Genomic DNA, 26,725 nt, shown 5'->3' with positions numbered 1-26,725 from the left:
GAATCCTATCCCTTGAATTTGGAGAAGATAGGATAGTTTTAGGAATAATTAAATTATAAGCAAAAATAAGATTAAACAATATAAGATATATATTTTCCCAATGAGTCCCTAATACAAATAAAACTAATCTTTACGTGTGTAAAAAGTACGTGTGAATCTGTACGTGTGAATGAGATAATCGTGTGTGTCGTAAAATGTAAGATGTTTTTACTCACTACTTGGTATTCTGTACTTCGAAATTCGAATCCAATGACGAATCTTGTTTTTATCCTCTTTACTATGAACTTTAATATTCCTTAGATAATGCACAATGCTGAGACTTCAATTCTTTTACTCTTTAACATAATTTATGATTTCTTTAAATTTATTTTCATTTCTTTTATTTTAATATTTCTTTTCAATTCCCTATATTTAATTTTTATTAAGTAAATTCTCTCTATTTATTTTCTTTCACTATATTTCAATATTTTTCTTATATTTCTTTGATTCCTTTAATTACACAATTTAATTATTTATATTCAATATATATATTTTCAATTCAATCTTCTTTAACTTTTATTTATTTATATTATTCTCAATTGTATTCACTTTCTTTAAACAAACTTTTTATTCTACCGTTAGACTTTCGATACGATTAACACGGCTAAATGCCGGACTTAGAACTTCAGGCTACAATGGCCTGGACTAAAACTGCGGGCCTAAACTGCCCGGGCTAACTGCCGGCTACAACGGCCTGGCTTAAACTGCCTCGATTTCCCGGTGTCAATCAATTTTATTGAAAGACGATTTAGTGGGGAAATCGTATGTTAAGTTCATTGTACTTGACTGTTGTCAAGTCAATTTCTGCAACCTTGCAGATTTAGGCAGTGGTGTGATCCGAGTTCAGTGACTTGGATGCACCACTCCTTATATTGAGCAATTTAACTTTGATATTTTCTAACTAATTTTCAAAAGGGTCAATAAACTGTTTGTCCAAGAAAAGGAATTTATTAAGAAATACCGTGTTTTATTCTTAGGCTTTTCATTTCAAATTGTGAAACTTAAAGGAATGTTAAATCTATTGAAATATATATTATTTATATAAAGTTAGATCTTTTTCCAATTAAAATATTCTGGATTAAGATATTCAAAGAGAAGAATGTCCCTTTTGTGAAATTTGTTGTTGTTTTTGTGTAAATGTTTTGTGTTGTTTAACAAAATCTCATATTGCGTGTTATTGTTGCATGTAATTTTAGTTTAAGTATAATTAAAAAAAGGTATTAACAATATAAAAAGTTACGGAGTTCGGCCGTAACAGTCAGGGAAAAAGTCAAAATTTTGGCTGAAAATCAGGGAAAAGTCGAGGGAAATAAATTAATTGTTTGTGTGGCAGCCCTGTTTTATTTGAACCAAATATTATTTATTTGATTCAAATAATTACTCGTCGATTATCATATAAATATTCCCTTGAAAGAAATAATTTGTATTTAAATCCGAATTTAAAATCGAATTACATTTTAAATAAAGAAGCAGTTTGTAATTCAAATGCAATTTACTAGAAAGGAAAAAAGATTAAAGGAAAATAAATAAATAAAAATATTTAAATTTTTGAATATAATTAATATTTGCAACTGAAATAAAATAAAAAAAATGAAATTTGCAATTATTTTCCTTTATTATTTAAAATTATTATAAAAATTAATAATTTAATATCAGAATTAATCACTATAAATACGCATATAATCAGATAAATCTTATCAAAATTTAATTTAGAAAAAAATAATAATTCCGCACGATAGGCAAAAGAAGCAGGGAATTAAAAAAAATATGAACACTCTTGAGAGAATTTTGAACTTGAAATGTTATATATTATTGTGTGCAAAGTAGCTCCAAGTTTATTATAAAAGAATAGTTATGATGTCAATGAAGATTGTCGTATTATAATCATTATATAAATCACGTAATAATCATAAAGCTTTTGTTCTCGCTGAGAAGAATTGAACACTTCCACTTGGTAGTTTGCATTTAGATTGCATTAACATTTATAGGGACGAATATTAACTTTTATGGGAAAATGTAAATTTACTATTTATTGTTCAACATCTTTTTATCTTAATTAGAAATTATTATCTTCAGTCGCTTATTTCAGAAAAACGGTTATTTCCCTGATTCATGAAATATAGGAAAGTATTTTTTTTTAATAGTGTCGACATTTTTATTACTTTTTTAATAAAAATAATAATTATTAAATTATAATTATCGTTAATAATAGTAAGAATTGAAATTATTATAACTATTATTATTATTACCTCTCTTTCAAAATTAGTTAATCAAGAATTGTTATTATTTATGTTTTATTATCAACTTTAACAAATTTTGAAAAACCCTTTTTTAAAATTTTAAATAAAGCAAATATTATTAAAAAAAATATAATATAATTAAAAAAATTAATTTAATTCGAATTTAGTTCTTTTTGAGAGAAAAAATATTAAACTAGAACTATATGATTAATGGAGAAAAATTGATCGAAAGATAATTTGATTTTAAAATTGAAATTTTCAAGAGTTTTGCTCCTAAAAGAACCGCAAGGATTGAATTTAAAAAAAAAGGAAAACATTATTGTTGCTTCTGAGCCATGCCTCTAACTAAATGTTACCTGGGTTCTAATGCGGGGATTAACATTACGGAACTTTGCGGTTTTAAAATAATCTCATACCTATTGATATACAAGATATTTTGCGGTGATTTCGCCTACGTAAATTGTAACATTGTATACAAATTTTTTTTCAACTTGACAACATGGATTGCTCTCTCAACAATTTTACTAATTAAGTTAAACTTAAGCACAATTTTGCAATGTGTGTAGATATAATAAATAGAAAAAGAAGACAAATTTTCCTCTATAATAGAACTGAGGAAGTTGTAAACATATAAAACCATTATTCCTTCAATGTATATACAGGCAAGAATGAATTTCAATTAACATTTACAATATTGACAATTTATTGTTTAGCAACTGTTTCTTTTATGGCGGAAAAAGAATTTTTTTTGCAAGGACGGGAAAATTAATTAATTAATTTTTTATTATTAATAAATTCTGAAAATTTTAGAATTATTAAAATTCTTTTTGTTATTTGGATTTTAGAAATGGAGATTTTTGTTGATATTCTTATTTTTGTCTTTTTTCTCTATGTTGTTCTTCTTGATTTTCTTATTCTTCTTCTTTATCTTTTTTCAATTTCTTTTTTAACAATTTATCTTTTTCTTGTTCTACTTATTGTAATTTTTTCTATTTTTATTTTCTTTTTTTTCGCACTTAATTTTTGTTTATTTTCTGAATTTTTCCTTAACATCTGTTCATGTTAATCTCCTTCTTCTTCTGTTGCCCTTTATGCATTTTCCATTTTTTCTTTTTTTCTTGTTCTGCTTGCTATTGTTCTTGTTGATTTTGATTTTCTTTATCTTGTTCATTTCTTTATTATTTTTTGTTTTTTCTTTATTTCTTGTTCTGTTTGTTATAGTTCTTGTTGATTGGCATATTCTTCTTCTTATTCTATTTCTTCTTTATTTTTTGTTTTTTTATTTCTTGTTCTACTTGTTATTATTCTTGTTCTATTTTTTCTTTATTTTTCGTTTTTTAAAATTTTTTGTTGTGTTTCATGTTGTTCTTGTTGATTTTAATTTTCTTGTCTTTTTTTGACAATGTTCTCATTCTTTTTGTTTTTCTTAATTTTTTATTTTTCCTTGTGTTCTTTCATTTTTTTCTTTTTGTTTTAATTTTCTTTTTCTAGTTCTCATTCTTTCCTTTTCTAATGATTTATTCTTTTTGTTATTTTTCATATTGTTTACATTGTTATCTTTGATTATTATTTTATTCTTCTCGTTCCTTTTCTTGTCAATATTCATATTTTTCTTGACCTTCTTTTTTTATCGTTTTCAAACTTCTTTTTGGTGATTTTATTTTCTTTTTGTCATTTTTCTTCCATTTTCTTGTTTTTCTTCATGTGCTTATTTTTTATTTATGATCTTTTTTTTAGTAATTCTCAGTATTCTTTTTTAAATATTTCTTAAAATTTGTATTTTCTTTTTGATTTTCCTTTTTTTTCTTAAAATTTTGTTTCTTATTGTTGTTGTTTTTGTTCTGTTTGTTTATGTTTCGATTCTCCTTCTTCTTGCCAATGTTGTGCTTCTCCATCATATTCTTTTTGTTCATGTTCTTATTATTTCTCTTCTTCTTATTAATATTTTGTTTTTTCTCACTGTTGTTTCTGCTTTTATATTCTTATTGCTTCTCTTCTTCTTCTTCTTCTTCTTCTTAATTTTTTTTCTTCATATTTTTGTTTCTGCTTTTTTGTTTCCTTTTGTTTTTCTTCTATTTTTCTTATTGTCTCTCTTCTTCTGGTTGATATTTTCTTTAATCTTTTTGTTGATTTTGTTTTTATTGCTTTTTTTCTTATTGCTCTCATTGTTTCTCTTCTTTTTGTCAATAGTTTATTTCTTTTAATTGTTGTTTCTGTTTTTTTTTCGTTCTTATTGTTTGTCTTTGTCTTGTTACGGTTTAGTTTGTTCCTATTTTATTTTTGTTATTATTCTTATTACTTTCCTTCTTCTTATTAATTTCTTGTTTCTTTTTATTGTTCTTTGTTTTTCTTGTTCATAATGTTTCTCTTCTTCTCGTTATAATTCTATTTTTTCTTATTGTTATTTCTGTTTTTTTTGTTTATATCCTTTTTGCTTTTTCTGTATTATTGTTCTTGTTTTACTAATTCTTGATATTTTGGATTTTCTTCTTGCCTTTCTTCTTCTTGTCCTTTTTGTTCCTCTTTTGACTATTAATACTTTTAGTATCTTTCTTTTTTTTAATATTCTGCTTCTTTTCTTTCTTATTGCTTCTGTTCTTTTTTATAATAATCTTTCTGTTCTTCTTATTCTTCCTAACAAATTGTTCTTGTCGTACTAAGTCTTTGTACTTTTGTTCTTCTTCTTAACTTTCTCTTTCTTGTTCTTTAAGCTTCAAGTTAATGTTTTGTATTTTCTTCTTGGAGCTTTTGTTTCTCTCTTTGTTCTTTTTCTTTTAGTTCCTCTCTTTCTTCTTTTCCTTTTATTTCTTCTGTTCCCTCATCTTCTTCTGCTTCTTTGAGGAAAACCCTTAAAATTCAACTAATTAAGTAAAATTATCTCTCAACTTTACAAAGTAGAAAAAAGCTTTCAACATTTCCTCTTCTCCAATTTAATTACAAATATCACATAACAATAATTACGCAGAATTTTAAGTAGTGTGATAATTTTAAGTAATTAATCACATTACTTAAAATTCTGCGTTTGTACATCACAAACCAAATCCGGAAGAAAAAACAATTTCCGCATAGGACAAACTGTTAAAAATCTCACGACCTTTGCATTATTCTGACGTCATATAAACACACACTCATATACGAAAGGAAGAATGAAAGATCCGCGAGATTACGTATCAACAAAACAAAAAAGAAAAAAAAAGAATTAAAAATGAAGAAACTTGTCGAGGAATTTTATTAGATAAGTCGAAGGTCAATGAACTGAATGTAAGTGCTTGTCCGGAAGAATATTTGCTTCCTTGGCCGAGTCACCGTATTATTGCATAAGAATCTGTTTTTTTTTCATTGTTTCTTTCTTTTTCTCGGCTTTTTTTTTTTTGGTGTTGTTATGCTTCTCAAGTTCAAGTTTGCATCGGTCGTCGTTGTCGTCATCATCGTCGTTCATGCGATGATTAACGGTCGCGCGGTTGTGGTGTCGTAAGTCATTAAAGTTGAACCATAAGCGGGGCGGATAGGGCAAGTGAGCGCACCTATAAACAGGCATCTCTGTTGAGGCGAAATGCACTCATCCAGATGACGGTTAACAGACTGCGCACTCCAACCACATGAGATAAACATCGATTCGCGATCTGTAAATGGATAAAGACGTGCCTTGGCTTTTCAACACTCTTTTAACTCTTTTTACTTTATTTCCAACTTGCCAACCTGCATCTCAATTTGAGAGAGGAGCATTACTCGAGTCAGCATGAGTTTGTTTCTCCTTTAGGGACACGGAAAAATTTTCTAAATTTACATTCAAACTGACGTGGAAACTTTCAGTGATGATGACTCTTCCTGTTTCTTATCAACTCTCCTTTACCCTCTCTCTCTCTATCTCTCTCTCTCTCTCTCTCTCCTTATTTCTCCCTTTTTCTCCTTCCTACTCTTTCTCTCTTCTCTCACGTTTTAATTTTTCTCTTCCTTCTTTTTTTCTTTTGGAAGAGAATTTTTTTTCTCGTAACAATTTCGTTTTCGTATTCATTTTTTTTCTTTCTGAAAGTTTCACTTTCATATACATTTTTCTCTTTTTCTGTTGGATCAAAAACAAAATCATTTTAACTGAAACAAATTTTTTCCACTGACCCGAATTTATTTGAATTTTGAAGCGAATAAAATGAATTTTTTTTTCAACTAAAGAATATCTAAATTTTTCGAAACTAGCTAAATTTATTTATAACAAACACAAAATTATTTAACCTAGGTGAAATTTTATTATTTGACTTTTGATTCTAGTTTGAGTTTAACATTGACTTTTTAACTTTCACTAAGTAACTTTGACTTTAAGTTTGACTCTGATTTTCATTTTTACGTATAAAGTGAAATTCATCATAAAATTCAAAATGAAAATTTAAGTCAAATTTAATGTTAAAGTCAAAGTTAAAGAGAAAAGGCAATGTCAAAGTTAAAGTAAAAGTCAAAATTAAAGTGAAAGTTAAAATTTAAGTTAAAGCCAAAGCTTAAGAAAAAAAGTTCATTTCAAAGTCGTGTTAAAATAAAAGTCAGAGTGAAAGTCAAAGTTAAAGAAAAAAATTACATTTCAAGGTCAAAGTTAAATTTAACATTGGAGTAAAAGTTAAAATTAAAGTTAAAGTCAATGTCAAAGTTAAAGTCAAGGTTAAAGACAAAAAACAATGTCAAAGTCAAAGTAAAAGTCAAAATTGAAGTGAAAGTTAAGATTTAAGTTATTAAAGTCAAAATTACAGTGAAAAATAAAATTTAAGTTAAAGCCAAAGTTTAAAAAAAAGTTAATTTCCAAGTCGTGTTAAAATAAAAATCAGAGTGAAAGTCAAAGTTAAAAACAAAATTTAATATCAACGTCAAATTTAAAGTCAAAGTCAAAATTTAAGTGAAAGTTAAAATTAAAGTTTAAGTCAAAGTTATAGAAAAAAAGTCAATATCAAAGTTAAAGTCAAAATTAAAGTAAAAGTAAAAATGGAAGTGAAAATTAAAATTTAAGTTAAAGCCAAAGTTTAAGAAAAAAAGTTAATTTCAAAGTAGTGTTAAAATAAAAATTAGAGTGAAAGTCAAAGTTAAAGAAAAATATTACATTTCAAGGTCAAAGTTAAATTCAATATTGGAGTGAAAGTTAAAATTAAAGTTAAAGTCATAGTTAAAGAAAAAAAGTCTATGTCAAAGTTAAAGTGAAGGTTAAAGACAAAAAGACAATGTCAAAGTTAAAGATAAAAATTCAATATCATCGTCAAAGGTAAAGTCAACATTGGAGTAAATGTTAAAATTAAAGTGAAAGTGAAAAAAAGTCCATATCAAAGTCAAAATCAAAGTTAAAGTCAAAGTTAAAGTCAAAGTTAAAGTATAAATATTATTAGTTTAAATTTATTTAAATTTATTAAATTATTTATTCAATGAAATCATTCTTTTATAAAAGTTGGCTTGATTAGTCGAAGCCATAATTAAAAGAAGAATAAGAAGAAATCATTTTTCTCTTTTTCTGTCGGACGTGAAAAATTTTTTTTTTAATTATTATTTTTCCTTTGCAAAAGATTTCGTATACCTGTATATCCTTCACAGACTTGTCTTATTTCGTTCGTCATTTGTAAGACGAAACTTGAAGTTTATATTATATTTATATACAGTGTATATAGAAAAAGAGACAAGCGATGATTGATGTTGGAATAAAATCATGTTGTTGTGTGTATATCGCGAGGATATTACCTTCCCTTGTCGGAATTATCGTGAGAGCAAATGAATTGTTCTCTCTGAATATAATAATATGAAGATTAAGCAAGTACTGAATGGAAGTTTGCTGGAAGCGTCAGAGGTCACTTACACCGTAAGGTCAGGCCAAGTCATCCTATTAAAGGAATTAGCTCACATTATAAACGGGATCTTTTTCCAACTCTCAGGAAAGTTGTCTAGGAGTTTTGTAAAAAAAAAAAGAAGAAGAAGAAAAAGAAGTGGCCCTACGGTGGTCACTTCGAACTTTTGTGTTCATGTCTTTCACGGACAAGGCGAAAATGTCAGTATTATTAAAGTAACAAAGAGTTGATATTTAGAAAAACTTTTTTTCTATTTTGTATTTTTTCTATCGTTTTTCTCTTGTTGTATTTTTTTATTGCTTTTCTCTTAATCCTTTTTCCTATTGTTCTTTTTCGATTCTTTTCTTGCTCTCCATTTTCTCCTATTTTTTTAATATTCCTTTTTCTTTTACTATTTTTTCTTATTGTTTTCCTTTTTTTCCCTATTTAAAAACATTTTTAATAATTTGTTTCTATTTTTTTTTAAAAATTTTTTGCTGTGATTTAGTTTTTGTTACATTTGTTGAATAATTAGATTACCAAGATATTTAGTCCACTTTTTCTTTATTATATTCAAAATTGACGGTAAATTTACAATTGCTCTGGCTTACTGTCCTAGAAATTCCCACACATCACGTGTCTTCATAGCAGCAAATTAGAATTTTTATTCGTCTAACGTAATTTACAGTATTACTGAAAACTATTTTCTTTAGTACGAGACGAAATTGGCTCATAATGTGTGGAATTGAATAATCTTTATTACAGTCATCATTCCTCTTTTTCCAAAAAGGAGGTGAAAAGGTGAATTTATTCCCAAACCAGACGCAAAATAAAAATAATATAATGAATAAAAAAGAAAAAGTAATGAAAATTAAAATTAAAAACTAAAAATAGAAGAAAAAATAAATAAAATCGAGATTTCGTAATAAATGAACAGTAAACGAATGAAAATGTCCGAATTATGAATTTTATTTCCTGACGAGTTTAATTTATGTATATGGATGTAATGCGGGAATAATTCTGAAACATTTGAATGCGTAAAACGGTGTTAAAAGTTTGTTAACTCTCTAATGCGAGTTGTGATACTCTTTTAGAATGTGAATATCCTTATAAATATAAAACTGGACTTAACGGGTTTGATGTTAGCGGGACACTTAAGCAGTTTTGCTCTTGAAAAAATACATAAACGGAAGATTTTTTGATGAGAGATTACGGAAAAGGAACTGTGACATCGTCTCGTCGTCTATAAAGATAAGAGAACAAAATTGTTGAAAATTATAACAAACATTGTCAACGAAATGACTCGTGTAGTCATAAAAAGAAGATGAAGACAAAAAAAAAATAAATTGCATCATGTCAACGAAATCAGATTTTTCTAATTGCGTACATTCTGCTTTTTTGATTTTATTAATACTGTAATATTTCATCCCTTTTTCTTTGCAGCATTTCGCAATATTTCTTCAGTTTTGGTTTCATTTTTTCCGAATGATTTTTTAATTTTACTAAAGAATTTTTTTGTGTGACACGTTAAATAAAAATAGGAAATACGTGAATAATAAATAAATAGGAAATAAATAATAAATAGATAACGAATTTAAAATAAGTACACACAGAGAAAGAGGAAATAAAAAGATAAAATGGAAAAGTGGATAAAAAGTTGTTCGACAAATGATGAAAATTAAGAAATTGGTTTCTCAGCAATGAAATCTGAACTCGAGGGTTAATCTAAATTAGCTTGGATGAAGAACATCCATGAAGCACTAGGCAGCTTCCGTATGAGTTTATAATTTCCTTCTCTCGGCAGAATTTTTCGAGTTTAGCTCTCCTCCTTTTTTTTCCTTTTTAAACCGTACTTGGCAATTTTTTATTTGCATTCGAAGATAATTAAGACATCAAAGAGGGGTTATCTCTGACGTAAATAATATACTCGCAGAAGAAGAAAAGGAAAAAGAAGAAGAAGAAGAAGAAGCATGCGCAGATGAAAAATCTCACATTACAGAATTAATTACTAATTGCAGTAGCTTTTATCAAGAATGCAGCTTGTCAGCAGGAAGTTCAGTCAAAGATGAGAGAATTAAAGAGAGGAACAGATACAGAGAGAGAATGAGAGGATCCTTGTAAATGAAGAAGTATGAGCAGGATATGCTCATTCCCTACAACTTTTTCTCCTCCGGATTTATCTTCTTCGTGATACAGAAAATCCCAGTGTTCCAGGCACTCATTAGTCACTTTAATTTTACTGATTCGGCTCTTGAGTGAAATTTACGTATTTATAATAATATTTAATTGAAAATTTATGTTTTTTTAAACCTATTTTTTTTGTAACACATATAATTGATTCTACTATAGTTAAACAGGTCGAATACTAAAGGCTAATTAACTTCTCAAGAAAGGGTTCGTTAAATTTTCATTTATAGTTTTTTCAATTCTCTTTTGAACTGAAATCAACTTTTTTTAATTCAAGTACTTTATCTTTCTCTTCTTTACCTTTTTTTACTTTTTTTCATTTTTATTCTCCCTTTACTTTTTTTCTTTTTTTTGTCTTCTAATTATTTTTCAGTAAAAATTTCGTTTTCATATCCTTCAGAGAGACTTTTTTCAACAAATATTTAATGTACTCGATTTAATATAATCGAGAACCTTCAAGGTTTGCCTCTAAGCATATTTTATCTCTTTTTCAGTAAAAATAAAAAATATTAAATTTCAATTAATATAAATTTTTTGAACCTAATTAAATTGATTTGGATTAAATCAAACTTATTTGAATTAAATTAAATTTTTTTTAATCAAAGCTAAATTTACTTAAGACGAATAAAATTAATTTTTTTTATTTTAACTAAGGAATACCAAATTTATTTTAACCAAACTGAATTAATTTAAAACGAATAAAACATATTTGAAGTAAACCAAATTTATTTATAACAAAATCAAATTTCTTTGAATTAAATCAAATTTATTTAGATTCAAACGAATTAAAAATTGAAACAAATAAAATTGATTTGAAATAAAACCAAATTTGATTTGCAACAAAAACAAATTTATTCCAACTCGATCGAACTTGTTTGGATTAAAATGAACTAAATAAAAACAACTAAAATTTATAAAAACCACAGTAGACTTATTTAAATAAAAATTAAATTTTTATGAAAGAAATTGAATTTTTTTGAGACAAATAAAATTTATCTTTTTAATTTTTTTTTATTTTCATAAAAAATTACCAAATTTTTTTGATTAAAATTTTTATTGTACCAATTAAAATTTATTTATACCAAATTATCATTATTTAAAGCGAAAGCAAATTTTCTGTAACAAAACGAAATTTATCTGAGCCGAAAAAAATTTTATTCCAGCAAATTAAATTTAATAAGACAAACTAATTTGAAAGGAATAAAAATTATTTAAAACAAACTAAATTTATTTATAAAAAAATCAAATATATTTTGAGCAAAAAGAACATAATTATAATTATATCATTTTTTTATTCGAAACAAAGTTGCCAAATTTATTTAAATCTAATAAAACTTATATGAACCAAAAGTAAATTTTATTTGAACCAAACCAAATTTATTTGAGACTAATAAAATTTATTTTCTACATTTTGAAATATTAAAATCATATTCATGACCAGAAACTATAAAAAAATCACCAAGTGGCGAGTTTCAAGTAAGTCTGATTGATTTTTAATTTTTTTTCTATCAGCCATATTGATTCCGACATTTTGAATTTTAAAAATCTGACTTCATATTCGTAATCTTGTCCTAATTTTAATTATTTTAAAAAATTTTTCTAATTTCAATGATTTTCAATATCTACTATTTTAATAAAATTTCCCAAAAAGAATTCAATTATTTAAAAATTTTTTAATAAAATTGTATGCAAACATTTAATTATTTTCATAAATAATAAAAATTTCCCAGGAATTCAATTATTTTCAAAAATAATTTTTTTTTTTAAGAATTCAATTATTATCTTCATAAAAAATAATTTAAAATTCTAGAAAATAATAATTGAATTCAAATGATGAAAATAATTTTGATGAAGTTACAGTAACAATATTCTTATAATATAAAATAATGATTTTATCTCTCGGTCATCTTTAATTATTAGAAAACATGAAGAAATCGATCACTCCGAGTCTTCGACTCGGAGCAAAGAGCAATCGATATCTACATATTTTTTCAATAGAAATTGTGCAAATATTTTTCTTCTTTTTCTAAAACAAAATAATAATTTTGTTAAAAAAATTATGATTGAAAAAAAATTATGCAAAATAAATAAATTTTCTATTTCTTAATCACAGTTGTTTAACAATTTTCTCATTTTGTTTAGAAGTAAAGAACAAAAATCTGCTTAATTTCAATTTGACAAAACCTAATATTTAACAAAATTTTAGTCTTTTAACCCCTTAACTGTTTGAGGAATATACAACATGATTGTCCCAAACTGCCCAGCGGAATCTGATACTTTTTCAAATAGCATAATATATTTAAATTATAACTAATTATTCAATTATTTTCTAAAATATCATTAATGACCCTTATAATTTCTTATAATTTTGATATAAAGAAAAATATCTATCAATTTATATACAAATTATATTTATTTTGAGTGATAGTGAACACGACCCACGGGTGGGTCGGAAACAGTTATGGCCATACTTTTTCACGACCCACCCGTGGGTCGGAAACAGGCAACGGGTTAATGAAAAGAAGTGAAAAAAATTCTGATGATTTCTATTTGTCATTACAATTTTGAATTAATTATAAAATAAAAATAATTGTAACATGATAATATAATATACAATTTATCTAAAGATAATAAAAAACAAAAGTATAAAAAAAAGACAACTTCGCAGTGTGAGGGACAGAAAAAGTGAATGAATGAAAGAACATTTAAATTTTCATTCTTGTTAAAAATTCACATTTGTAATTTACTTCAAATGATAAAATTACTTTTACATTTTTATTCTTTCTTCTCTTTTAAATTCTTTTTATAACGAAAAAGTTGATTTTTCTCGTTCCAGAAATAGAAAAATAATTTTACATTCCTTGTGAATTTTCCAAGTAGCCAGAATAATAAATGCAAACTCGAGAAGAAATCATAGCGCTAAAATAAACCTCGTGCTATCGTGCTATCCCTTTCGCGGAGGTCTCATTGATAATTAACCCTCGCGTAGTAAGTCATGAGAAACAAATACTATCATCATCAAAATGCGCAAGTCCTTCAATATTCTTCTTTTTCTCGAAACGCAAGCGGATGAGGGATTTTACTTTTTTCTTCTCCCCCCCCCCCTCTCTCTCTCTTTCAATCTTTCTTTCTCTATTTCTCAACTTGATACACTTTTGTTTCATTTTCTTGAATATTTTTTTTTTATTCTTCTCCTCGTTTGAAATTTCTTTCTGATCTTCCTGGCTTTGAAATGCCTTGAGGCGTGTGCAAAGACTTCTTCCTGTTTGATCCGTTTCAAATCTGGTTTCGAGGGAACCGTTCACCCATTAATGTCGTAAGTATATAACAGGATATAAGTATTATACAAGTTGTTATTCCTTGCACGTGCAAATCTTCTTCTTCTTCTTTATCATTCTTTCTTCTTCATTTTTCTTTCCCTCTTCTTCATTTCGTTCTCACTTTCTTCTTTTATAATATAACCCGCATCGATCTCGTTTTTGTTTTGTTTTATTCGAATTCTCGTGTAACAGCGCGCCGACAAGATGAATCTCTCTCTCTCTCTCTCTTTTGCTGCACGCTGCGCTTTTCTTGAGGAAGTCAAAGTAAAATGCTTTTGCTAAAACTACGCCAGTGTTTTATATAGATATTCTTTCCATGGAAACGATTCGCACTTACGCAACTTAACAGCCTTCGAAACCCTTTTGCCTTTTAAAGTTAACGCAGCATCAAACAACATTCTTACACTTCTCACGCCTAGTTTCTCTCGGCGAAAAATTTTTTTTTTTTCCCTTTCTGCATATAAATTATAACTCACTGACTTAAACGAGGGAATGTTTATCAATTTTTTTGTTGCAAATCGAGAAAGTACTAATTGCTTTTTTATTATCTATATATACTTTTTTTTGTACATTATATCCGCTCTTGGGGTTTTTATTTTTTTTGGAGGGGGGCGTTTTTTTGAATTTTTCGAATATTTAACTCGAGTGGAGGAAATTACACTTTTTTTTGTTTTTAAGGGAAAATAGTTTTTACTTACAGCATCGTGATCGCTCGCCTCGTGTGTTAACGCTTCTCTCGATTCGTTTCGATGCGTTTCTTCTTCTTCTGGACCCGCTCCACTTCCGGCCCAGTAATCTTCCGTCGCATCATCTACTGCCGCCTCGTCTCCTGCTGCCTCGAGTTCTGAATTGTCGTGACCCGCCGCCTATTAAATATTGAAAGTAGAAAAATATTTTTCCAAACAATCAAAAACTAAAGGAAAATTTTAAAAACAAATTATTTATTTTCATTTATTTTCATTTATTGATTGATTATTTTCTGCATTATATTTAAATGCAAAATCCAAAGAAATTGAAGAAATTTAAATAAATTTTAAATTAAATTTAATTTATTTAATTTGAATTTTTTAAATGTTAGATTATTAACAATAGCGAAAAGTAAAAAAAAAAAATAAAAATTACAAAAGAGAAAATTAAAGAAAATAAAAATAACAGGAGCAAAAACTAAAAAAAAATTAAAATTACAAAAGAAAAGACTAAAGAAAACAAGAAATATCAAAGGCAGAAGCTAAAAGAAACAAAAAATTAAAGAAAACAAAAAACTAAAAGAACAAAAAATAAGGGAAACAAAATAAAAGATAATATATATTTTATTGATATTTAGGGAGAAAATAAACATTTGTCTGTGAAAAAGCTGCCAAAAGAAAAAATAATAATAGGAAATAGTAAAAAGACAGAAAAAACCAAAAGTAAAAATGAAAAAAAACAAAAGACAAAACTGAAGGAAAAATTAAAGAAAAAAAATAACAAAGTCAAATACTAAAGAAAGCAAAAAACAATTAAAGAAAACAAAAAATAACAAAGTCAAAAACTAGGAAACAAAAAATAACAATTATTATTTATCCACTCAATTTATTCATTTACTGAAGAATTGAATGGGTTTTTACTTCATTTACTGCATTATTTAAATACAAAATCCAAAATAAAATTGAAAAAAAAAATAATTTAAAGAATTTTTTATTAACAATAGCAAATTGTAATAAAACAAAAACCAAAAATAGAGAAAATAAAAATTACAAAAGAAAAGACTAAAGAAAACAAGAAATAACAAAAGCAAAAACTAAGCGAAACAAAAAATAATGGAAAACAATATAAAAGATATCAAATATTGTAATGATAATTTGGAAAAAATAAACAGTTGACTGAGAAAAAGCTGCCAAAAGAAAAAATAACAATAGCAAATATTAAAAAAACAGAAAAAAATAAAAGTAAAAATGATAAAGACAAAAGACAAAACTGAATGGGAAATTAAAGAGAAGGAAAAATAGCAAAATCAAATACTCAAGAATACAAAAAATAACTAAAGAAAAAACTATTAGAAATCAAAAAATATAAAATAACAAAAGCAAATACTAAAGAAAGAAAAAAATAACTAAAGAAAAAACTAAAGAAAATAAAAAATAACAAAAGGAAAAAGTGAAGAAAACACACAGTAACGAAAGCGAAAACTAAAAAAAATAAAATAATAGATAATTAATATTTCAACAATATTTGATTATAAATTAAATAACAAAGGCAAAAAATAACAAAAAACAGAAGTAACAGTAAAAAAAGTATAATATAAAAAAAATATGTAGAAGAATTGAAGAAAACTTACCCTGCACCTCGCAATTACTACTGCTAGCATCCACACGATAAAATATCTGTAACAAAAAAGAAAAATTTATAATAATAAAGTCATAGTACAAAAAATTATAATAACGTGAATAAAAATAAGTTTAACAATATTAATATTAACAATAAATATATAAATACAAAAGAAGATTAAAAAAAGAACAGCAATAAAAAGAAGTACAAAAACGACAATATACTAACAAATATAAAAGTATTTTTTTACAAAAAAATAACAATAAAAAAAGTTAATAAACAATACTAATAAATACAAGAATATATACAAAGAGTAGTTACAAGAAAAGTAAACATAATGACAAGTTAATTTATAAAAAACATTTTTTTTTGTATCTACTTCTGTATTTGTTATTTTTTTTTTTTGTTTAAGTTGTTATTATGTTTTCTATTTTTGTACCTGCTTTTGTATTATTTTAATAAGAGTTGTTGTACTATAGTAAAAATAAAATTATTATTAATTAATTACTATTTATAATTAATTAAAATAAAAATATATTAAATATAAATAATCAAAAATATATATTTTTGTATCTACTTCTGTAATTGTTATTATTTTTGTTGTTGAACTTGTTTTTATTTTTTTCTATTTTTATACCTACTTTTTATTATTTTAATTAGTGTTGTTGTTTAACTAGTAAAAATTAAAGTATTATTAATTAATTAATAATTAATTATACCTTATTAATTACTGTAAAAATTATTATTAAAATTAATTATAAATATTTAATTTTATATTACAAAATTAGTAAAATTTATAAGTACTAAAAATTGAACAAAGTAGTTAAAAGTACAAAGTTAAAAGAACAAAGTAATTAAAATTAACTTATAAAAAACGCAAATAATAACAGAATAATCAGAACAACAATAATATTAACAATTATTAAACCATAGTCAGTAACAAGCAGAAGTGAAAAAATAAAAAAATACAAATGTAGGTTAAAAAGGAATAGTAAAAATAAGAACAATTTAAACAACGAAAATAGAAAAAAAATACAAAGTAAGATATCAAAAAGTAGCAGTAACAACAGGAGTAATAATAAAAACCAAAAAACTACAAAAATACTAGAAAAGAAAAAAAGAAAATGTAGAAAAGAACACAAATTCGAAGAACCAAATTCGAAAAATATTAAAAAACGACAAAAGAAATTTGTAAATAATTCTCGCTATTTCTTTCTTGTAATTATCAAGAGAAGCAAATTTCCATTTCTATACCAATGAGAGGAAGTGTCAAAATTCGCATGTCAATTTACTTTTTTTGCAAAGAAAACATAATTGTTTGTAAAAGAAACGGATTTACAAAACAAGTAATTCATTTCCTTTTTACTTAGTTTTTTTTGCCAACATATTTCGATTGAAATAAAAGATATGCGAGTTAAAGTAATGATAAACATCGCGAATATGGCGTAAGATGGAAGTGCACGCGAAAAGAAAAATAGGATAATTTCTCCTGGTAGCTTGTTTGTATCCTACGTTTTTTTTCTTAACGAAAAGCCCTCACTGTGTTGTTGTGTTGATTACTGCAAGTATATCACAACACAACACAACACGCGGATCGAAAATAGCGATAAATTTTCTCTACTTTGCTCGTGCCACACGATATTATCCATTATTAGCAGTCACTAATTACAAACGATCATCGCATTGACCTGCTAAACTCTTGGCTAGTAAGACGTATGTAATCAACTGCAATCACGATGTAAAAGACTTTCGGATAAGACTTAATCAACTCGTGCATCATTTGCTCTATTAAAGTTTATAAAATCATTCCACGGAAGTTTCTATATATATAGCTATAAATATAGATTTGTTAGGCAGGTTAAAAAAGGAGAAAAAATGGACAAAATCTGTTCAAAATTATACAGAGAGTTTTAGATGAACTATTATTTTAATTATTGTATTAAAAAGTTATGATGGTAATAGTGTTATTAATTTTATTATTATTATTATAATTATTAACTATTAGGTAATTTTAATAATAATAATATTATTTTCTTGTAAAAAGTGAGGAGAACATTTTTTCAATGAAATAAAACCTTTTTAAAAAGAAAAACCAAATGAAATTTTTCTTTGAACCGAAGTAAATTTATTGAACCGTTCCGAATTAATTTAAAAATGAAAAAATAACATTTGAAACAAACCAAATTTATTGTAAACAAATACAAATTTCTTTAAAATAAACCGAATTTTACTGAGGAAATTTTTTTCTTACTTATTTTTTCAGATTATTTCCAATCAAAGAATAACAAATTTTTAAATCTAAATGAAACTTATTTGAACTAGTATCAAATTTTTTTGTACCACATCAAATATATTTGAGTCAAAATAAATTTATTTAAAAATTATTTTCTTTATTTCTTCTTTTTAACAAAATGAAACCAAAACAAATTTATTTGAATCAAATCGAATTTATTTGAACCAAATAGAATTTATTTGAACCAAATCCAATTTATTTAAACCAATATTTGAAACAAAAAAATTTATTTTTATGAAACCAAATTTATTTAAAGCAAATGAAAAAAATGTTGAATGAAAAGCAACTTTTTTTAATTAAACTGAATTAATTAAATATAATTTTTTTTTGTTTCAACTAAACAATATTAAATTTTTTTGAACCAACTCGAACATTATTTAGAAACGCAGAAAATTTATTTGAAACAAACAAAATAATTTAAACCAAAGCAACATTTTTTTAAATAAATTTTTATTTTAATTAAATCAATCTTATTTGATAGAAAAACAATTTTTTTCAATCAGTCCTAATTTATTTGAGACGAAAAATTTATTTTTATCATTTTTATCATTTTTATAATAAAATATGAAATTTATTTGAGAAAAACTGAAGACAAAACCAAAAGGCAAGTTTTTTTTCAAACAAAAACAGAGACAAATAAAATTTTTGAGTTTTGTATTTCCACTAAATAACGCCAAATTTATTTTTGAATCAAGCAGAATTAATTTGAAACGAATCGAATTTTTTTGAAACAAATTAAACTTATTGAATTTATTTAAATCAATCCGAATATTATTTAGAATAATGAATTATTTATATGAAAACAAAAATAATTTAGTACAAATCAATTCAAGTCGATCGTATTTGAAACAAAAACAAAGTTTTTTAAACTATACTGAATCTATTTGAGAGGATAAAAATTAAGTTTTTAAATTTTCTTTTATTTGAACTAAATGAAACTTCTTTGAAACAAATAAAATTTTTTGATTCGAATCAAACTTTTTTGAATTAAATAAAACATATTTGAACCAAAAGCAAATTTTTTGAATTGAATCAAATTTATTTGAACCAAAGTCCAATTCTTTTAAATTTCCTAATTTATTTGCAACGGAATAAATTTTTCTTTTGTTATTTCTTTCCATTTGAATTAAAACGAATTTATTTGAACTAAATACAATTTTATTTTTTAATCAAAGCAAATTTGTTTGAACCGAAATCAAATTCTTTTGAATTTCCTAATTTATTTGAGACGAAATAATTATTATTATTCTCTTTTAATTAAAACTAAATTAAACTTCTTTGAAACAAATTAAATTTTTTGATTCGAATCAAACTTTTTTGAATTAAATAAAACATATTTGAACCAAAAACAAATTTTTTGAATTGAATCACACGGAGAAAAATAGATTATATGTGATATAATCCAGATTATACTTTTTATGATATTTTTACATTGTATATAGGACAGTTAACTGGGATTATAAAATTGAATATCTAAGTATTACCACTTTCAAATTATTGATCATATTAATTTGGATTATAAAACTTGCATCAATATAATTATATTAGTCTTTAGGTTATTTTAAATAAATAAAATTTTGACAAATCAGAACTAACCCATAAATTTAAAATAATTTATTTAATATTTAATTGCCTAATAATAAAATTAAAAAAAATAAAAATTTTGAATTTGTTGTTGCTAATAATTTATAAATTAAATTGATTGATCAATTATTATCAATCAATCAATTTATTTTTTTAACCTATAAATTTATTTGTAAATTTCTTGTAATTTCATTTTTATAAATCTACAAAACTATTAAAACTATTAAAAAAACTATAATTAAAACTTTTATCAATTAAATAATAATTAATCAATTAATTGTAAATAAATTTACAAACAAATAAATTCTTACTAGACACAAAATTTATGCTTTGTAAGTAATAAAAATACTTTTAAGAAAAGGTTAAAAATAATATTCCCTTGTAACATTTAAAATAAAAAATGATTATAATCAATAATAAGCTAATGGAAAATATATGCATAATGCTGTAATAGTTTTTAGATTTATAAAAATAAAATTATCAGAAATTTACAAACCTGGAAAATTAAAATAGCAGCACATGTAAAAAAGTTCGAACACAAAAAATTTTCAAAACAACATTAACCTCATAAATGACAATTTGAAAAAAACATGTTGCTAAAGTAATAATCTAGAATTATAATTTGATTCAATTTTGGAATATAAAATTTATAATCTATTGTGAATACCAGAAATAATTCTAAAACATTAAAAGGTTGTAAATGGATTATAAAGTGTATTAATCAGATTATATTCAGTATGATCTTATTGTTTATATTCCTAATTGTATAATCCATTTTTCTCCGTGCAAATTTATATTTGAACTAAAATCAAATTCTTTTGAATTTACTAATTTATTTGCAACGAAATACATTTTTCTTAATTTGTAATTTTTTCCCTTTGAATTAAAACGAATTTATCTGAACTAAATAAAATTTTATAGTCTAATAAAAGCAAATTTGTTTGAACCAAAATCAAATTCTTTCGAATTTCCTAATTTATTTACAACGGAATAAATTTTTCTTTTGTAATTTCTTTCCCTTTGAATCAAAGAATATCAAATTTTTTTGAACCAAAACGAATTGATTTGTACCAAATACAATTTTTTTTAATCAAAGAAAATTTACTTAAACCAAATCAAACTTATTTTTACCAAACTACAATTTCTTTTGCAACCAAAATCCAATTTTTTGGAGAAAAATAAAATTAATTTTTATAATTTTTTTATGTCAAATTACCAAATTACCTACAATTTAAAAATTTTTTCTCCTTCAAGCAAAGAATACAAAAATTTATTTGAACTAATCTAAATTAATTTGATACGAATAAAATTTGTTCGAGCCAAATCAATTTTATTTTGAATCAAATAAATATTGTTTGGCTCTGTGCGATGTGTATTTAGTATTTACACCTTTTTTGTAAAATAAAAAATAAAAAACTAATCCGAAAAAAGAAAGAATGAGAATGATATAATAAAATCTATTGTAAATTAGAAGACAATATTAAAATTTCAAAAGTTAATTAACGGATTTCTTCGAAGAAATCAAAGAGAAATGTATGAAAAATTCACAAAAAAAGGAAGTAAGCAATTTTTCCTACACTAAAAACAATAATTAACCAGTTATAGATCGATATTTCCGTACACTCATCTCATTAAATAATAAGAAATAAACAAGCAAAAAATAGCAACATTAGAAACAAACGGAAAAAGAGCTAACAACCCATTATTGAAAAATACAAACACGGATATTCTCTCTCTTTTTTTTCTATATACATATATATACGCAACTTTAAATTGAAGCTATCAAATCAGTTAACGGTCTTAGTTTCTGCAAATGCACCTATTAAAATATTCCCCATGAAAAATAAAAGCGCGTTTATTTCAATTTTCCGTTTCTAATTATATTCGACATTTTACTGTATACATTATAGTCTAGTAATAAATTATTCCACCATTTTTTTTTTACATTTTGACGTTAAAGTGAGAAAATAAAATTACAAAAGAGAAATATTGTAATCTATTATTTTCACAACTATGTTAACAGTCATCCGTCAAAGAAACCATATTATTAAAGTTTCAATTTTTTTTTGTGCAAAATATTTCTTTCGTGTAAAAAAAAAACAGTGGGCAGTAATTTCTACGTGTACATCGTTATATACTTGAGCTTTTATAAATCATAAATACAATAAATCATCATCGTCATCATCAATTCGATAAATCAAGAAATAATTGAATCAACAAGTGATTATATCTGTACCATATTTTGTATTTGATAAATAATAAAGCGTAGGTGATGGTCTTTACATTCACCACATTGAAATTCGATCCATAAGGGAGAGAGAGAGAAATTACCCAAAAAAAAAAAAAAAAAATTGAGACTTATACATATGAATCTATATGGATAGTTGGATACCATTATTATTTTCCATCAATTTGGAAGTGATATAATCTTTTGCATCTCTAAAAGCATTCAATTACGTTGACCAAAGGCGCGCATAAAATACAAACTAAAGAAAAGTGCAACTTTCTAAAGTATGTCTCTAACGGAACGCAAAATTACAGACAGAATCTTCAACACTGTAATTTTCGTTTTGAATGGTCGTTTACGTTGAGATCCTCTTTTAAATAAAAAAAAAAAAGAAAGAAAAGAAAAAAACAATCAAAAATAAATGTCTACTTATAAATATAGTTTAGAAATTGTTATTATATATTAATTCCCCCCCCCCTCCCTTAAAAAGGGGGCAGGGGAATAGAAGGAACAGACCATAGATTCAGTCTCTGTCTATAATAAAAAAATTGACTTTGTATTTCAATGTCAAGTTTAAATATTATGATAATATGTATAACGTTACTTTTCAATCTCTATCGCGTGATTTGATATTAAAGAGAGAGAAAAAAATAAATATATTGGCTAATTTTCACACCCAAAGAATATCTTTCTCTTTGGTTGTTGTATAGGTCAGTCACATATGTGTGGGGCGTTGAAGAAGAAAAGGAAGAAAAAGAAGGAGAAGGAGGAGAAGAAGAAGAAAGAAGAAAGAAGAAGAAGAAGAAGAAGAAGAAGGTAATAACAGAAGATAACCGCGTGCATAGTCACGTGCAGGAAATGGAACTTTTATATAGAAACTATGTTGCATATATAGTAATATACGATGTTCTATTATATGTATGTGCCTATACATATATATTGCAAGGTGATATAACTTTCATGCATCAATTTTATATTTCAATTGCAGTTATTGTTATTACATTGCTGTTATTTTATTTATTACTTCCACCATTTTACATGTATATCTGTTTCTAAGAGTTTCGAGTATTACTATTATTATTATTATTATTATTATTATTATTATTATTTATTGTTTATTTTTTTCATTTATTAGGTACTATTATTCAAGGGAGGGTGCACCGACAATTTTTAATTATATTCAGAAAATAATTTAAATGTTCAACAAAATTTTGTTTAAGGTAATTTTCTATGGGGAATTCAAAGGTCAAAAAATAAAATCGCACAAAAAATATGTTGATCCTTTTTGAATTTTTATTTTACTTAAAAATTGGTAGATTTTGAAATCCATATATGCGTAATTTTGTTAAATATATGTTTTTGAATCGAGAAAAAATTGAAAAATGAAAAAATTGATTGTCATATTTTTTAAGCTTTTTTGAAATAAAAATCTTTGTTTTTAGGCTGAAAATGCTAAAAAAAATACCATTATTAATACATTCTTGGTAAGTTATAGGTTATGTTATAGGTTATGTTCTTCCAGATATTTTTCGATATACTTCTTTCACTAATAATTGTATGTAATTTCAGTTTAAAATTATCTGAGGATGCCTGTCGTCGACGGGCGAAAGCTAATAAACAATTACAAAATTATATGAATGGATTTTTTCAAAAAACAAAATAAGATCTCACTAAAATTACAAATCCAAACAAAATAACATCGCAATAAATACCATTATTATTCAATTTTTTATAGGAAAATTCATTTGTTTATTTTTCTATCTAATTTCAGATCATAATTTTATCAAATTTTTTATTTTTTATATAGGGTAAGGGGCCCCAAGGTGGCCACCCTGAGGAAATTCTTGTTTAAAAATTCTAAACTTTGTGCTAATTTTGTTTACATAGAATACAATAATATTATAAATGAATATCGATAAAATTGTGTGTTATACAATTTTTTGATAAATTTTTGAAAAATTCCGTCCTGGCCCTAAGGTTGCCACCATGCATTTTTATGTAAAATCACTTTTAAATTTTTTTACAATGTAATATTTATCAAAATATATTATGGAAAATGTAAATTTTATCGATTTGGAAAGTTTTATAATGAACAATAAAATAATTTAGTTTTTAATGTATGAAAGAGGATAAATAATTAACAATAATTATTTTAAAATGGCTTCTTATAAGTAAAAAAACAGAGTTTGCAACTATTGATTCTGTGATTATAAGCCAAAAACAATACATTTCAAATAAAATTACCTTAAATTGATTTCTGCAACTATTTTTTTAATTTTTCATTGGATTTTTGAATGGTGACCACCTTGGAGACCCTTTTTTTTAAAGCAAAATTTTAGCTGTTTTTCCAAAGTCGTCTAAGTTACTTACCCTATATAAAAATTATGATCTGAAATTAGTTTAGAAAAATAAAAAAATTAATTTTCATATAAAAAAATGTAATAAAAGTAGCATGTTTTAGCATTTTTAGCCTAAAAACAAAGATTTCTGTTTTGAAAAATTCAAATGTCAGATCCAACATGGCGGCTGAAAAAAGATAAAAACCACTTGTATTTGCTTGAAACTTGTCACTTGGTGATTCTTTAGAGTTTCTGGTTACAAATATGATTTTAATATTTCAAAATGACTTGATAGGTTTTATATAAGCAAAACCTATCAAATTTTTTATTTTTCCCCAATTTTTGGATCCGATATTTTTAAATTTACAAACGATCTACGGAAAATCTATCAACAAAACCTAATTCAGCTTAAAAAATACGTTAAAATAAGCGATCTTGCTTTTTTGAATTTAAAAGTTTACCTCAATTTGTTATTATTAATATTTTCTCTTGGTTAACTTTTTTTTTTTTTTTTGATAGGACAATATTTTTTTGGTTAATATTCTATTCGTGTCAATAAATCCCTTTTGATTAGAAATAATTTTTTTAAAAAAATTTTAATAATCTCAAATAATTTTAGTTTGGTTCAAAAAAATTTGCTTTTGGTTCGTATAAGTTTGATTAGATGCAAATAAATTTATTAAATTTTGATAGGGTTTCTGGTAGACAGGTGATAAAGTTTTGTAATTTTTATTTCAGTACTAAAAGTCAGTTTTATTTTAACCTTATATTTTTGTAAAAAATTTTAGATTTAAAGGAATTAACTATCTTTTCTAAATACTTTTTTTACTTTTTTTTAAATAAAAAATTTTATAGTAGAAGTAAATTCAATTATTAGTAGTAAAAGTTAGTATTAGTCAGACCAAAATATTAGACATCTTTTAAAGATAACATGCACGGAGAAAAAGGAATTGTTAAATCTACTAACGGATTGTTAATATAGAACTAGCAAATCTGATTTGTTGTTGAAACAGTTTTTTGGTTCTCCTGACAACTCGAGATTGTTGTGATAACAATTAATTTGTTTAAAGAACAAAAATAATTGTTGCAACAACAAATCAAATTTGCTAGTTCTATATTAACAATCCGCTAGTAGATTTACCAATTCCTTTTTCTCTGTGTGTTACTGTCAGTAATAAACAAAAGTACCAGGCAGCCAAGTGCCAGTTGTGTATTTTTTCAATTTTCACTAGAAATAGCAAATTTTAGTCAATAGTAAAAATAAGAAACAGTCAGCTGAATGTTTCTCTTTTGTAAATGTAATCACGTCAGTAGAAAAAGTGTTTTATTAAATTATTTATATTTATTATTAACAATAGACTGATAAACAAAATAAATAATAATGAACAATCAGTAGTAATAAGTAGTATGAGTAAGCCGATTAAGGAAATATTCAAATTTCCCGATTTACTTCAATTTTCAGTAGTAGTGGTAAATTTTAGTCAGACAGTAAAAATCAGTTTTTCTGTCAACAGTCGAATGATTTACTGTCTTACAATTTAGTAGTAAAAGAAAGTTAGTGCTAGACAATTTATTCAAATTTTTTAAAACTCAATTACCAGTAGTAAAAGTAAGTGTTAGTCATTAAAACTATACCCCTTCATAATATAATTATTTAATAGTAAAATTAAGTTAAAGTCAACGCAATTTTTTATTATTTAATTATTAGTAGTAAAAGTATGTTGTAACCAGACAAAAAAAGCGTTTTATATATTTAGTATTCAGTATTAAAAGTAGAAATCAGCAAGCCAAATCTTTTAATTTCGTTATAAGTAATGAATCCATATTTTAATGCGACCCAAATAATGAAATTGAATAAAATAAGTAGTATAAATAAATTTTAGTCAGCCAAAGAAATTAAAATTATTCTTTAGTTACATTTAGTGACATAAGTGTCTGTTTCAGTCAGAGTTTGGGGATTAATTAACAATAATGTATTAATTATTGTTGTAAAACAATATATTAATCAATCAATACAGTAATTATAAAATAATAATAATAATAATAATAATAAAATAGTAATAATAAAAAAATAGTAATAAAATACTAAAAATAGTTATAATAACAATAAAAATGAATAAATTTAGTTTAATAATTGTCATTTAATAATTAATTTTTTGTTTGGACAAATGGTTAAATAATATAGGTAAGAATAATACGTAAATACTGTAATAATATAATTTAAAATAAGCAACTAATTTAAGAATAATATTAACAATAGTAGATAATAATGATATTATTATTAGTGAAACAATAATATTAATAAAAATGTTAACAGTAATTGTAACAGCGATAGAGGAGATATGAACCGGATTATGAGAATGAGAATTATGATGAATGCAAAGTGAGGACCAATAACGA

At 24.6% G+C, this 26,725-nt stretch overlaps 1 protein-coding gene across 4 annotated transcripts in view; it reads right to left on the bottom strand.

Moving 5' to 3' along the window:
• Positions 1-26,725, bottom strand: part of LOC122503789 — a 338,227-nt gene that overhangs the window by 56,468 nt on the left and 255,034 nt on the right. For all 4 annotated transcript variants that reach the window (XM_043614481.1, XM_043614482.1, XM_043614479.1 and 1 more), the window contains 2 exons: positions 15,893-15,938; positions 14,274-14,441 (listed from right to left, as the gene is read on the bottom strand). In XM_043614481.1, the coding sequence (XP_043470416.1) occupies positions 14,274-14,441; positions 15,893-15,922 (198 nt within the window). In that variant the 5' untranslated portion in view covers positions 15,923-15,938. The remainder of the gene's footprint in view (positions 1-14,273; positions 14,442-15,892; positions 15,939-26,725) is intronic.

The sequence above is a fragment of the Leptopilina heterotoma genome, unplaced genomic scaffold (genome assembly GCF_015476425.1).
Source record: "Leptopilina heterotoma isolate Lh14 unplaced genomic scaffold, ASM1547642v1 Lhet_27, whole genome shotgun sequence".
Lineage (NCBI taxonomy): Eukaryota > Metazoa > Arthropoda > Insecta > Hymenoptera > Figitidae > Leptopilina > Leptopilina heterotoma.
This window is presented reverse-complemented; position numbering and strand designations above follow the sequence as displayed.